The 15,765-nt window shown below is 44.1% G+C and overlaps 1 protein-coding gene across 1 annotated transcript; it reads left to right on the top strand.

Moving 5' to 3' along the window:
• Positions 1-479: 479 nt before the first annotated feature.
• On the top strand, positions 480-13,250 carry FBXO7 (F-box protein 7). Its single transcript, XM_054167917.1, has 9 exons — positions 480-763; positions 1,930-2,215; positions 3,375-3,602; positions 4,935-5,076; positions 6,198-6,281; positions 7,473-7,565; positions 8,498-8,674; positions 10,312-10,349; positions 10,723-13,250. Exons 1-9 carry the CDS (start codon positions 642-644, stop codon positions 11,125-11,127), a joined length of 1,575 nt encoding a protein of 524 aa, XP_054023892.1. The 5' UTR covers positions 480-641; the 3' UTR covers positions 11,128-13,250.
• Positions 13,251-15,765: the final 2,515 nt, after the last annotated feature.

The following is a 15,765-nucleotide window of genomic DNA, read 5'->3' as shown; positions in this document are numbered from 1 at the left end:
CTTCCTTCCACTCTCATCCTCCATGTAGATCTGGCACCCAGTGGACTTGGCTGAGCTATGTTAACCACTAGATTATCTAAAAAGTCCTTTCCAATCTGACTCCACGCACTGAAGGGAAGAGAAGCAGCCCAACAAAATCCCTCGACACGGAAGCAGGCAGCTAGTGTGCAGAGATCAGACATAAGCCACCGAGGGGGACAAGCCGTAGCTGAACAGCGGGACAGCAATCCGAGTAACTAAGCCGAGCAGGAACAACGGCCACGGCGCCTTCCCCTCTACCGACAGCAGCGGAAACCAGTGGCACGGTGTTTCCTTCCGGAGCACGCACCGGTTCAGCCTGAACACCCAATCATCGATGGAGGCAGGGCAGGGCGGCCCTGAGCGCAGGTCACGGCGTGGCACGCCGAGGCACCGAGCGGGCGTGAGGCCGGCCGTACGCTAAGGACACGCCTCAGGCCCCGCGGGCGGTGCCGGACGGGGGCGGTGCCGGGCGAGCTGAGGCGGTGCCGCGCTAACCAAAACAACGCCACACCCCGGCAGCCCTTGCGCCTGCTGTCTACCGACACCGCCACCATCGCCGCCACCCGGTGGGGTCTGCTGGTGGCGCGAGGTGGGTGCGGAGGGTCGCCGCCGCCTCCGCCATGAAGCTCCGCGTGCGGCTGCAGAAGCGAACGGCGCCGCTGGAGGTGCAGGGGGCGGAGCCAACGCTGGGGGAGCTGCGCGCGCAGCTGCGCGAGGCCTTGCTCCCTGCCTGGGGGTACAGGTAGAGTGCGGAGTGGGGGAGGTGAGGGGGAGGTGGGGGGGCGTTGGCCGCGCGCGCGCGCTCGGGCTGGCGGGGCTTTACCACGCGAGGCCGGTGGAGGGGCGGGGCGGAGCGGCCCGGCCCGGCCCATGCCAGACCCCCTTACCCCGCCGTATCCGTGCTGCCCCCTGCCAGGTGGGCGGCGACGGCCTTGCAGGGCAGCTGAGCGTATGGCTGCTCCTCCGGCCAACCGTGAAGGCGCAGAGAGTGGGTGCTGAGAGAAGGGGACCTGGGCAGCGTGGGGCGAGAGGCGTCGAGGTGCGCCGCCGCGTGCGGGGCAAGGCTTGTGCTGCGAAAGCGCGGCGGCCGGTAGATCCGTAGATCTGTAGATCCGTAGATCTGTAGCTCCGTGTGCGGTGTCCCGCCGCGGGGAGCTTAAAAGCTTGTCGGCCTTGAGGTTTCACTCGGTTCACGAGGGCGCGTTGCTTAGGCTCCTGCCTCAGCACGCTTGGTAACGCCGCCGGTGAGCCCTCTACCACAGGCCCTGCGGCAGCGCCGGCGGCGGGTCGGCAGGGCACGATGCCTGCGAAGGGTTTTCCTTCCCGGCTTGTTCGCTGCAGAACGGGAAAGTGAAACTTCGGGAAACGCCGGACTGTGAAACGCGGGTTGCAGCTCGCTCAGAGCTGACTTAAGTTGCTGTATGGGCTTTACGTTACAAAAACGTTTGTAGGCTGCCAGTTTTGCAATTCTGCGGTCGTCCGGAGAATCTCTCCGGGTTTAGATTCAGTCAATGTTCTATCTATGAAGAATTGAGGGCAGCCTTCATAGGAGAGTAAAGTCAGCAAAATCAGTTTAGGAAACGCCTGCAGAAGGGGCTTCTTTCCTGATGCAATTTTAACGGGTTTGTATTCACGACCCCGAAATTAGATATGAGTGATACTCCAGCAGCCTGAGCTGGAGAAATCGGGAGTTGCTGCTTGTCTTGCCACAGCAGGTTTTCTAGCTGATACTGGATAGCTGATTCGGCTCTAACAGACAGACTGCATTTCTGTTTGGTCTCTGTTTTTGTAAATGCTTTCTCCGAAGCATCTTACTGCCCTCATTTGCAGCTAGCTTATATACCTCTGTGTTGTTAACCAGTTGTAGCCAAACATCTTTACTGCTTTTTTTCCTTTTCTGTTTTGCAGTTCTGATACTGAGTTTTCAATAACATTGAATAGAAAAGATGCTCTCACAGAAGATGAGAAGACCTTGGCTTCATATGGGATTGTTTCTGGTGATTTGATATGTTTGTTACTAGAAGCAGATGGACAACCCAGCCTACCTCCTCCTCCTCCTTCCCCACTTCAGAATGGCCATGAGTCATCCACCTTGATCCCCAACAAAAGTCAGGCCAAGAGTCCAAAAGAAGGGCAGAATGAGCAACCTGACAACCAGAAAGTTCAGGTGGAAGTTCAAAAGAGCGATGAGAGAGTAAGTAGGTTACTTGTTCTGTTCACAAGGGGTGAGGAACAAGGATGAATAGGGAGATATACCAACCCAGCAGTCCTTTGGAGAAACATGGATACGGCAGGGACAAAGACCAGGCCTGACCACGTGCCAGAGAACCAGGAAGCCAGCAGCGACTCTTGGTCCTCTCGTCCAGGCGAGGCAGCGGCAAAAGAGAGGGAAATGGTTGCTGTACCTTCCCCTTTATAGTTTTGCTAGACAGGAAGGGGGAGTGGAACAGACTAACTTGGTTTCCTGGGGTAGGGGGGAATCCTCTGTGGGGGAAGGAAGGATCCAAGTCCACCTGGGTCAGGTTTCCTTAATCCCCAGGGAGAGCAGAGCTCTCACAACCTCTGCCCTGTCTCAGGATGGGCTAACACACCACACCTCCCTCAGTGCTGTCTTTCTGAGGAAACTGATTCTGGGTACTGAAGAAATGCCTCATGCACTACCTGTCAGAAGTACCACTGGCATGATGAATGCGTGATGCCTTTCTGATGGATTATAACAATTCCCTGTGATTCAAACCTCCTGCCATTGAGTGAGACCTGCTGGTCTTGTGCATGGAGGTTGTGTTGCTGAGATAGCTTCTGCTAATGCTTTGTAAGTATACATCTGTATGATGTGTATGCTTCATGAAGTTTATAGGCATATTTTTTCATATGGCTCAGTGATTTGTTTTCCATGTGACAGTACATACAATAATAAAGCAGATAACAGCTCCTACCAGCTGTGGTTTCTGGGCCCTTTGGTGGATGGAGTCTCCCTAGATGAGACTCTGCATGTACAGTTTAGTGCCATGATTTGTCTCATTATATGATCCTGTCTGTTACAGTCAGGGAATTGAGAAGGTGAGAGGAAATGGTCTTACAAGAAAGTGAGTGTAGTTGGGTGGTTGTATATACAGTCAAATAATAGAACCCTTTTATGAAGGGCTTGCATTATAAATATAAAAAAATTACAGAGGTTGTGTGTATAACCACAGTCTCCAGCTGGGGTGCTTGAAAATGGAGATGTAGAACTTGCATGAGAATCAAGCAGAGTAGGCTTGGTGCCTGTGAGGACTGGAATAAGAAGGCAAATGATGTGTATGTATCGAGGTATAATTTTCTGGAAAAAAGTGTTTTTTCCTTTCTCTTTGAAGGCAGGATCCAGCCTAGAATTTCCTTCTGGATTAGTCCCAGAAGACAGTGACTTGGAAGAAGGTACAGGTTCCTATCCCTCTGAACCCATGCTGTGCAGTGAAGCTGCTGATGGTGAAGTACCACATTCCTTAGAGATGCTCTACCTTTCTGCTGACTGTACCAGTGCCACTGATGCCTTGATTGTTCTAGTACACCTTCTCATGATGGAGGCAGGCTACGTGCCTCAGGTAGGTGCACAACCAATCAGGAAACTTCTTGGTCAGTATGAGAAAGCTGTGGAATATCATGGGAATATGTGATACAAGATGCATCTGAAGATCTGCTTTTGGCTTTGTATATATCAGCAACAGAGGCCTCTTCTGTAAATTATCTGACCAGTTAGCTGCAAGGCTAAAAGAGTACAGCAGCTTTTAGGTGTGATAAAAGAGAGCTGTCCTTGTCCTTTCAGTCCTTAGCTTCATTAGAACCCAGCTGATAACCTGTTTCTCATTTATACTGTCAGACTTGTGTAGATGTGCTTAGATTATAGCACTTCCTTGAAGCACTGCCTTAAGCATCAGTATCATCTCAATTGAATCCTGTTCAAAGGGTGGTTAACAAGGCCTAGATCTGGTGAAATACTGCCTCCAGTTCTGTATTGTCTTCAATTGTGTTAAGTTAGGCTTTGGTTCCTCTAACCTGTGGAGGTATCATGCTTGAGCACCTATGGCAGTACTTCTGTACAAGGTAAGAATTCACCTTTTCCCCTTAGATTTTCATATTTCCATTGTGTGTTTACTAATGCATTGCTGAACATGCCAAAAGAGAAAAAACCCCACTTGAATCTTAGGGAAGGTGTTTGAATTCTCATGTTTCCTCTTGCAGTGAAGCTAACTAAGCACATGTAGGGGTTCAATTTAGGTTTCTGGTTGACCAATACCAGTTCAATAAACCTGCTACTTTAATTGCCTCCCCATGCCCTGAAATACTACGTGAAGAAAATATTTTCCATTGGGAAGAATGTTTGTGTCAGTGGATAGGCTTGAAAGTAGGACAAATGATTGCTGTACAGATTCAAGAGGAAAGAGAGTTGGTGCCTGTGGTTGTTGTGTCCCCCTGTGGGACTCTATCTCAACCTTTTCATGCTGAAATTGAAGAGTTGTTAGTCCACTGAGCTTGAAGTGCATTCAAAAATCTATGATTCTTCCAGCCCTGTCAGACCTCACAAGTTCATAGGCAGGGTGCAGTAAATTAGCATGCATACAGGAGATGTCAGAATGCTGGAGCAAGTGAGAGATTGAAGTACATCTCAAAGAAATGGATGTGAGTCCACTCACTAAACATTTCCTGTGAGGAGCTGGGACAGGACAAAAATATTACTGAACTTCTCCCTATATTTGCTGTTAGTCTTGAGGAAAATAGTTTATAATCATGCAGGTGCTGTCTGTATCATAATGCACACTGAGACTAACATTTGTCAGCAGCATTCTAGCATTTCCTAACATCTCATTCTCTTTTTCATACCTTATTCTTTGTGTATTGGTAAAATGTGGCAGTGTGTTATCTCTTCACATTTTTAGGGAACAGAAGCCAAGGCAGTGTCTATGCCAGAGAAATGGAGAGGGAATGGTGTTTACAAGTTGCAGTACACACATCCCCATTGTGAAGAAGGTTCTGCTGGTTTGACTTGTGTGCCTTTAGGAGATCTTGTTGCTATTAATGGTAAGTCAGTCAAGTTTTTATCCTGCATGCACATTGCTAAATGTCACCATTGTTTAGCAAAGAAAAACCTAAATGCTTTTATGCACTCTGTTTGCAATGACACTTCTATTATCCAGATTGCTGATGTGCCAGAGATGGTACTTCACAAATATTCTCTACTTCTGTTTCTGTGATCATAACAAATCAAACCTTAGGAGCTTCACCTGGCCTTTTCATTTCAGTCTTGTAAAATCTGTTTCTTACCTCCTGTCATAGGAACTTCAGTGTGCAATGGCAAACTTTGAAATAGGCAGATTTTCTCCAGCTTGTGTTCTTTGCAAGACTTACAAACAACATCTGGACTATGTATTCTTTAGCTTTTAATGTATCATCTCTCCTGTAGCACACCGACAGCAACTATGGTCTCAAAATTAGTTTAACCTATTCTGTCCAGAAAACTTAGGGTGGTGGGAGTTTTTTGGTGTGTTTTTTGTTGCTGTTTGTTTGGTTTTGTTGTTGTTGCTGGGTTTTGTTGATACTGTTTGTCTGTTTTGTTTGGTTTTGGACTTCTTTTCATGTTTTATTTAGTGTGTGAGCAATTCCACAGTTTTGCAGAACCAGTATGAAATTTGGGCTTTATTCCAGTTCAAAGACATCTTTGGTTTAAAATGTTACATTCATTTGTAGAAATTATAACTGATGATGCCAGTATGTACAAGCATGTAAGTTTTCTTGGAACATGTACACATCCTGATCAAATGTTTTAACCAAGTTAGATTCAAGTTTTAGGACAGTTTAACAACGACCTTGCCTGTTGTTTTCATGTGATAGGCTTGTTGGGGCTTTTTCTAGTAAATATTTCTTTAATGTCTGGGTTATAGTAATGGCTCACTGTGTACCTCTTTTAGCTAGAAATGCTTGGGTTTGGTTTCTGGCACCAAGATCTGTCTTTATTTCCTGCTGTTTTAAGTGATGTTCCCGAAACTTTTGTCTAGCTGCTTGCTATAGTTTGCATATTGCTTGAGGGAATATGATCAGAGATGAAAATAAAACACCTTGGAAAGATAAATCAATGATGAAGTGATCTTTGTCATTCCTCAGTGTTTTAAATTTGGAAATGTTTTGTTTGGTTTTGTTTGCAGCAACACTAAAAATAAACAAAGAGATTAAAGGTGTTAAGAGGATACAGCTACTGCCGGCATCCTTCGTTTGCTTTCAGGAGCCAGGTATGATTGAGCTGTGATATTCATAGTAGTAAACTGAAAAGTAAGGAAGTCACACAGTGAGTAAGGATATTCTTCAGTAGAAGACCAAACAGGTGAAGAATAGCAAACCAAACCAAACCGAAAAAAAAGCCAACAAAAACTTAACCAATCTTCCCTGCCAAACCTCCCTATGGTTACCATTTAGGTGAATCATAGCTTTGTGATAAAAGGAATTCAGAGTATAGGCATTTTCTCAGCTTTTGCTGTTGAAACTGTTTGAATTTGATTAACTGTGTATGGAAAGAACCTTACAAAGCTGGAGTCATCTTTTGCCCAAAATGCCTGTTATTTGTGAGTTCCTAAGCACATGAGTGAATTCCTGGGGCATCTGTGCTGGATTATATCCCTTTCCTGCCTGGCAGTTCAGGACTTCAGAGGCTGGTGCTTGGTCTAGTGGAAGGTGTCCCTGCCCATGGTGGGGGATTGGAACTAGAGGATCTTTAAGGTCCCTTCCAGCCCAAACCACGCTATAGAACTATGATGGTACCTACACTCTTGTTGTGTGACTGTTGTTACATTCTTTGTGTCAGAAAATGTGCTGACCACACATCTCTCTCCAGAATGCCAAACTCCTCCTCTGCCTTAATTTCACCTCTGATATCTGTGGATCCTTGTGAGCACAGACCTGACTAGCTTTTTGTTCTCTGAAGTTCATGAACTGCATTGTTGGCAGTTAAGGCTGACTTTGTGTCCTGGGTAGTCCCAGCCACTGATGTACAAGTCTAAGAGGATTTTGAAGAATTAGCTGAGCTTTGAAATGTCTGATAAAACATCTGAGTCTTCTAGCTTCTATCTTTGAGAACAGAATGGGAAAAGATTCCTAGCAGAAAAATGACTATTGAAGGCTTTTACAGCATAGGTGCATGTTACACATGAGCTTTGAAACCTGACAAAGGAAGCTCTGACAGCTTGAGAGTATTTCTCTTAATGGTGTTTTTTAAGGCCAAAGGAAAGCCTAGCCTGACTGTGGAACCTCTTTGCTGATGAATTGCTTGTTGCATGATCGTTACATTCTTGCTGCAGAGCTGCTCCCATCGCCATTATGAGCAGATTACAGTTCTGTTTACAAGACAAAACATAATTTTTGCTGTTTGATAATTTCTACATTATAATCTCCTGAAGCTGAGGTTTTTGCCTCTCTTTTTGTGATAGAAAAGGTTGCAGGTGTTTACAAAGACCTTCAGAAACTATCCCGTCTCTTCAAAGACCAGTTGGTTTACTCTCTTCTGGCTGCTGCCCGACAAGGTGAGAGAAAATAATTACAGCTAGAGATGGCACTTCTATTTTGGAGGATGGAAAGAAGGAGCTCTCACTAAAGTCTTGTAGGAAAAGTGTTAGGAACAGCTGTTCGGTGATTGGTATGTAAGGAGTAAGCATAAAGGAATTTATACATCTTAAATTCTAGTAATCTTTCTGTCTTAGAAAATGTTAATAAAAGAATGAGTTATTTGGTTTAACTTTTGATTAGTTTCACTGAAGAGATTGAAGTGGCTGTTTTCCATGCTTAGTGATGAGAAAATCATACCACAATAATTACATGGTAGTAGTTCTGTCCTTTTAATCCATTTCTTTGTCAAAGCAGAAAAATTTATATAGCATCATATTTGGAAGGGTAACCCCAGGAATGATCTTCTCAGTAACCAGTCATTGAGGGCTTGGAAAGGATGGTAGGAAGTAACCTAAGCTGGTGTTTGTGGAGCAGTAGGAAGCCGTGCTTTCCATATAGGTATTGCCATAAAAGGCCTCAGATCTCTATACTGAAGACTACTCAATGGAATTCCCTCTAGACTTCAGCGTGGGAAGGTTTTATGTGAAGCATGTGCACTATAATTAATGTTGGTTTCTGTGGGCTCAAGGAATTGGGCAGGTCTCTTTTTCTTTGCTTATTCCTTTGTTCTGTAGCCTATAAACATAGTTAGGTGTGTGGAATGTTTCTTAGGCTTACAGTGACTAAAAGTGGTCAGTAAGAAATGCCATTTGCCCTATTTTTTGCACTCTGTAAATAGTTGCAAGAGATCTCTGTTATAAGAAGTCACATCACAGTGCTTTCCGAGAAACGTGGTGTAACTAGGGCATCAAAGGGAAATGGCTTAAAGGAAAGATTATGATGTCCATCTTTTCTTCTAAGGTCTTTAGAAGTAGAGTAATTTAATGCTTCTGTTTTCTCCACTTTGTAGCTCTGAACTTGCCAGATGTGTTTGGGTTAGTGGTGCTTCCTCTTGAGCTCAAGCTTCGGATTTTCAGACTTCTGGATGTCCGTTCGCTTCTCTCTCTCTCTGCTGTTTGCCGTGATCTTTACGCAGCTTCAAACGACCAGCTTCTGTGGAGGTTCATGTATCTGCGAGATTTCCGAGGTAATGCTGAGACACAGCTTTTTCCTAGTTACATTCTCGTGTGAACAGAGGCATTAGAACTGACAGATCTTGGTAAGAAGCCCCTCAGACAACCATTTCTGATTTTTAAACACTGTGAGTCAGTGCTGTCTGTTTGTGATGGTAACCACTACATCTGGCCAGGTGTCATTCATTCAAGTGGATACAAAGCTATCTGCCATGAAAATTGGTGACAATCTGCTGAGCTGTTACCAATGGGCCATATAGTCCTTGCCCTGGTGTAGTGCAAACTTGCCTTGCCTCCATCTGTTTCCCTGGCTGCCTTCTTGTACTGGCTGTTGTAGATACTAAGAAGTGGAGAGAAGAGATAGTCCTGCTATTATCTCTTAAGAGACTGAATAAATAAGGTGATGAAGCAGAAGTTCTGTTGGAAATAGGGATGAGGATATTTCTGGGATTTAGAATAGAATTAACCAGGTTGGAAGAGACCTTTGAGATCATCGAGTCCAACCTATCACCCAACACCATCTAATCAACTAAACCATGGCACCAAGCACCCCATCCAGCCTCTTCCTAAATACCTCCAGTGATGGTGATTCCACCACCTCCCTGGGCAGCCCATTCCAATGGCTAATTACTCTTTCTGTGAAGTACTTCCTAACATCTAGCCTAAACCTCCCCTGGCATAGCTTGAGATTGTCCTCTTGTTCTGGTGCTGGTTGCCTGGGAGAAGAGACCAGCCCCCAGCTAGCTACAACCTCCCTTCACGTAATTGTAGACAGCAGTAAGGTCTTCCCTGAGCCTCCTCCAGGCTAAGCAATCCCAGCTCCCTCAGCCTCTCCTCATAGGGCTTTTCTCTAGTGTTATAAATGGGCCTCACAAGAAAATATCTTAAGTTTCTTGTGAGAGTTGTTTTGTTACAAAGCAGAAGCAAGTAAGCAGCAGGAAAAAAAAAGGAGAGAAATGACGCGCTGGGCCGCAGAGACTTCCCCCCACAGATACCTCCAGTCTCTGCCAAAAAGCATCTCATAAATACTATCTTTTCTTTATATAGCTCTGTCATCTACATATGTGTGCTTATGCTTAATAGAAGGCAGGGATGTGATAATTAGTTCTAGCAACTTCTTGGGCTTCTTGAGCATGCGTCATCTTTGTGGTAGGGGTCACAGATGAGGCAGGGGAGGTCTTTCTCCTGTATGCTTTGAAGAACCACATCTTCTCACACAAGTACAGCTGCAGCACAGGACTTATCGAAGGTAAACATTCTGTGGTCCTGAGAAAGTTGGCATGAGGTTCCTGTCTGAAGCCAAAACAATCTGAACATTTACCCTCTGTTCTCAAAACAAACCAACTGCCACTACCCCCCCCGAACACTGCATTCTGTAGCACAAATCACAAACCACTACTGCATTTACAACATCTACCTACTTAGTAAGTTTTGGAGTTAGTACTTGATACAGAATTGGTGTACAAGTGGATTGCCTATGGAATGGTCTTGGAGCTTTATATTTTATCTATGAAAAATGTTTTGAACAAAAGGGTTTTTTTTAATCTCCTGGTGGTTCTGCAAGTTCTGACAAAACTGTGGGCATCAATGGCATAAACCCTCCCCAAAAACAAAATAGATTGCTTTCTTTAATTATTCCTTCTCTTTGTAGATCCTGTTACAAGGCCTCGTGACACAGACTGGAAAGAAGTAGGTGGCTTTTTAATATGATCTCTCTGAAATTAGTCTTTGTTGGCTAACTTGAGGATAAAACACAGATTTTTGGGAGGCAGTAGCATTGAGTTAAATTTTATTTGTAAAGTGTAGTGTTCTGTGTGTATATTTTGGTCAGAGAAGAAGAGAACAGCATCAAGTCATGTGGTGCATTCCCAAATCATGGGGTAGAGGTCTTCCAGAGATGATGTATTTAGTCTTTGGCAGGGAAGTTGCTATTCTGGGTTCTAGTCTGGTGAGCAGTACTGGTCTGAGAAGTGCTGTGGAACTGAATGCAATTGCTGGAGCTGGAACTCAAAGCGCTTGCAGAGCTTTAAAATGTCTTTTTTTGTTTCTTTCCGGTCTGCAGCTATACAAGAAAAAGTTAAAGCAGAAGAAGGAGGCCCTGAGATGGAGGCACACAATGTTTCTGCCCCCTACACCTCATCCAATCCCCTTTCATCCCAACCCATTCTATCCTAATCCTTTTCCTCCTAACCCATTTCCGTCAAACCCTATCTATCCCCCAATGATCATTGGTGGAGAATACGATGAGAGACCGACACTTCCATATGCTGGAGACCCAATTAACTCACTCATTCCAGGCCCAGGAGAAGCACCAGGCCAGTTTCCTCCATTCAGACCACATTTTGACCCAATTGGTTCCTTGCCTGGAGCAAACCCTACACTTCCAGGACGAGCTGGTCCCAGTGAGAGGTTTCCACCTAGACCTAGCCGGGGCCGCCCCATGGACATTCGTCGTGCATTCATTTGATTACTGATTTTCCTTCAGTTAGTTTTCTAGTCCCTGAGCTTGCTTTCTAACTGCAGGAGATTGCAAATCCCAGGCACTAACATCTGCCTCTTCAGATTGGGGCAACAACACATGTGCATGGTAATGTTTCAACCACAAAAGCTGGGTTTGTTTTGTGCTCTGATAGTACTGTACCAGCTGGCAATGGCACAGAGCTACAACTTAGAGCAGTTTGTTCTGCACACACATCTCCCCATCCCAATTAAGATCATCTGTGAAGTGCTAGAGACCAGAAGGGTACCAGTCAAATACTTGCTGCGTCAGATAAAGAGCACTTTAAATACAAATGATGTACTTGTCTGTGTTATTTGAAGAGTTTTATTAAATTGCCAGGAAAAAAATTGTTTCAAATCTACCTGGCTTAATAATCTTTATTACCAAAAAGAAATCTACAGTGTTCCACTTAGAACAAGATCTTGCCACTGTTGCAGCAGATGAGTGTAGAAACTTTCAAAGATGACATTTCTTTCTTCCTTTAATGTTTTATTAGGTAAAAAGAAGTTTTATATTGTTACTTAATACACAAAGAATAGAGGGAAGGGAATTTTCTTTACAATAGAAATATTGGAACACAAATCAATTCATTTTACAACAACTGGGTAAAGTCATGCTACAGTGCAACTCGGAAGTCTGAAGCAGAGCAGTTTTACAAAGAACTGGCAGCACAACTTGTTTTTTCTTGTTGACTTTTCAAATAAAGAGCTTTAGTACATGGCTGCGTTTGCTGTGTGTGAACTAAAAAGGGTGCAGGAATAAATCTTTTCGCCTGCCTAACTGAAGTAATTACATAGGCTCACCTGGTTGCAGTGGAAATGGAATCATAGCAGGAGAAGCAGAATGATTTCTCGCTTTACTGCAGGATTCATTCCATAGTTAGGTATTGAAATGTACTTTGCCAGGAGGAAGTGTGTTATAGGATGTTATGAGCACCTTTCAAGTGTTGTCTTATTAACAAACGAGCAACTAACAAGACCACTGTTAAAAGTCTGATGAGATGTGCAGTCTGATGCTGGAGCTCAATTAAAGGAAGACTAGAATGATGAAACTGCTAGAACCTGTCATTTCTTACATATTTCTTGTAAGATGGGTTGATTTTAGTGTTTCTGTAAGAGTAAATGGCATTGATGACTGTTGTGACAGCTGATAAGATTTTCTAAAATCTTGCAATTCCAAGAATGGAAATGGAGTGACATTTCCTGTTAAACACAAGCTATATCAGTAATACTTACATGCTGATATTGTCAGTGATTTATCTTCTTGTTTTGTATAAAATCAGCTGACTTCAGTATGGTCAGGAAGTTCTGCTATTGACTCCAGTGGAAGTAAAATACAGTACTTTATTTTGCTGTCAAAAGTTGTATTGCTTCTTTCTTCCCTTTTCTACTTCGCAGCAACGGCATCCCAGTGCAAATCCTGATGTAATCAAACACCTAAGAGTGCATTTGTAGTGTGGGGAGAGTGGTTTCTTTTCAGTACCATTTGAGTGTTTGTTTCTGAAGAGATGAACTCAAACCTTTTTACAGTCCACTGCTAAGTGAGCTGAAGATACTCCTTCCTTTTCTTCGTTGTTGCTTCATGCTGTAGTGAAGGTATGGTAAGCCAAAGATAAAGGAATCTGGGCTACCCTGAACTGTCAAGCTCCCTAAAAAGGAATTTCCTTTATTCATAGAGTATGAAATACAAAGTGACTATCTCGAGACCAACAGTATAAAATCAGAAGAGAAAACAGAGGGCCTAGTTTTCAAATACCTGCTTATTTTATTTGCCAGCTCCTAAGTCAGGTATGTGTGTTACTGCTGTTGGTGCGCTCTATGGAAGAGGAATCACAGAAGATTAAATGCCTGATGATGGGCATTTCTTACCTGCACTGTTCTCTGTATCCAGCACTGTTAAATACTTGCTGCTAACAGTCACTTGAAAGTAGGTAACTCTTGTCCTTGGCTTTTCCATTCATTGTTTTATCTTCTTCATGAAACCCGAACCAACCAGGTGAAGTAGTGGGGTCATATGCAGGGTGTAAGGTCATATACCTCCCTGTGATTAGTGAAGAAAACACTGCTGCAGTTATGAGCAGGGCTGATACTCTTAGTTGCATGAGAACATAAGTGACATTCCTTTTGAAATACCTCATCTAGGTATTAGAAGAAAGTCAAGGTGTCTCAGCTGAAATCAGAATGTAAACTAGTTTTCCAGGTGGTGGATATGAGTGGGTGTCTTAGGTGTGTCCCAGCTTTTTTTCCTTTCTTTCTTGGGGGGGGGGGGGGTGGGGGGGCTGGATCCAAGCACAAATGTATTCATATTTCCTGGCTTCCATGTGAAGAAAATTAAAGCTTGCAGGACAAAAAGGGAGCTCTGACCCGGTGCTCACTTTTCACAGCTGTGTGAGAGGGATCCCAAGGCATGGTGTAGGGCACATCTGCCCTATGATTCCAATGTAACATATTCACCAACTTTCTGTTATCTTTTTACTGTCCCTAATTCCAGCTATTATATTTAGGTACCCAGATACCTCTTGGGTATACCTTAGTTCCCCATATAAGTGGAGGATATACCCTTTGCATTCCCACTCTCTTGCTTTCTTAGATTGTAGGGATTTTGGAATAGAAACCCTGCACCAAAGATTGTAACCTGAATAGATGGTGATGCATTTGTGCATCTGCTAGCTGCAACATTTAGTATGTGAACATCATAGTTGGAGATTGAGGTGTCCTGCAGAACATTTATAGGACACAGTATAGAGATTCATCACTTGGGAAATCAACTCTGTTTTCATTAAAGCACTTCTGGGCATAGAACTGAAGATGCTTTTCAGGAACTATAGGAGTAACCAAGTTCAGCTGAGAGTGCCTGTTACTTTTACTTGTGTTTTGGAAGCTGGAGCTAGGAGGAGGAGTGTACCATTCTGTTTGCTTGTCCCTTAAAAGCTGACAGCTGAGACCTTGTAGGCAAATGAAGAGATCTAAGTCACTGCTGGATATCAAGTCAACAGTGTTATCCTGTTACTGTGGTCCAGTGGAGAACAGCCCTGCTGTGTTCAAATGCAGCGTCAGCAAATGATCCAGCCGTTGTGGTGTCTGCTGAACCGAGGTTGATTTATGGGGCCTGGCCTTAGTAGTCACTAGGTTCTTGTGGTTTTGTATAAGTTGTGCTGGTAAGAGAGATGTAAAAAGATTCAGGGGATAGAGCAATTGAGGATTCTGGCAGTAAACTTCTATCTATGCATCTCTAGTGACCATTTAGTAGAGAAAGGCATAAACCATGCTGAGGGAAGTGTTACAGAAGGAAATCCTCTCCCACTAGGGTTGTATTACCTCTTCTCCATATAGTGGAGCCTGTTAATCCGCTATGGTTTTTGCCAGTGGGATGGTGCTTGCTCAGAGCTGTTTGTCACTCTTTTATTGCTTCTGGAGACTGCAAAACAGCTACATTGTAAACTGTTTAGCAGACCTGGAAGGACAACAGAGAACTAAAGAAGATAAATCATCAGAGAATAAGGTGGTGCTGTAATACTGAACTTGAGGTATAAATCATTGATCCAGATGAGTCTCTTGAGAGCCTTCCAACCTGGAAAAGCTGTGCTGTTACTTGACTGAAAGTGCACAGGTCACAAAAGCCATTTTATGTGTAATGGCCTGCTCAAGGGTAGGTCTTACAAGCCCCATATGACTGTGTTGGATTTAGATATTCATTACAGGTGCTATGCAGGAAGGAATTCTGTGTTTGCCTTCATTCCCACCAGTGAATCATAAGATCCAAGATGGCAAATGCTGCTGTTGCTTTTGCTGCTTTGTGGATCTGACTAAGTGACAGCAGAGATCTGTGCTATTGACTCAAATGCTATTAACTTACTGACCTCTCTGCTTCCCTGGGCATTCTTAAGTGTCACTGAGGTGAAGTTGCTAAGGGAAGCACAAATGCGAAAGTCTGGCCTTGAACCTGTATGTGAGGCTTGTGACTGAAGTACTTGACAAAACGTGAAGAAAAGTTGAGGAGGTGGGATGAGAACTGGTGCCTGCATTAAGTGTTTTATAAATAGAACTAGCAGGGCAGAAGGGGCAGGTTCTCAGCTGGCAGAAATAGGCGCAGATAGACTGATATGCCCATGGTGGTTGTTTCAATGGTGAATGCAGCTTGTGTCATTCCTGGGTTTTGCCATGGCCCTGTGCAAGATTCGCTTTGTGTTGCAGGCTTACAGAAAAAGCACACCTGGCAAAGTTCCATCTCTGTCTTCTCTGGAAGAATAATTCTTGGGGGTGACTGGGGAGTACTGATACTGATCATTGTCTGTTTGGGACAATCCCATACATGGCCTTCCATGGTTTAGTGTCTCTGGTGGACCCCAGCTTATCTTATTTGTAAAGGATAGTGTTCTTGTTCTATTGCAGGTTTGCCACCTTGCATTCATTTTGCACTCACCCCAGTGAAGTCCATGGGAGTTCAAGAAGGGAGACAGGATTTTGCTCCATCTCTCTGTCCATTTGGTATTATGGAACACTCAGCAGACAAGGCTGTGCACTTCATCAGCTCTGCTATTAATTAAGCATATTCCTGGGGGACATACTTAGCCAGATGTGATCAAGACACCAAAGTGCTTGGAGT

This window comes from Dryobates pubescens, chromosome 15, assembly GCF_014839835.1.
Source record: "Dryobates pubescens isolate bDryPub1 chromosome 15, bDryPub1.pri, whole genome shotgun sequence".
In the NCBI taxonomy this organism is placed as follows: Eukaryota; Metazoa; Chordata; class Aves; order Piciformes; family Picidae; genus Dryobates; species Dryobates pubescens.
Note: the sequence above shows the minus strand (reverse complement) of the source record. Positions and strands in the feature narration are given on the sequence as shown.

Coding starts and splice junctions, on each gene's coding strand:
- FBXO7 (XM_054167917.1), top strand. CDS start 642: ATGAAGCTCCGCGTGCGGCTGCAGAAGCGAACGGCGCCGCTGGAGGTG. Junction 8,675..10,311: donor GTATCTGCGAGATTTCCGAG/GTAATGCTGAGA, acceptor TTCTCTTTGTAG/ATCCTGTTACAAGGCCTCGT. Junction 10,350..10,722: donor GTGACACAGACTGGAAAGAA/GTAGGTGGCTTT, acceptor TCCGGTCTGCAG/CTATACAAGAAAAAGTTAAA.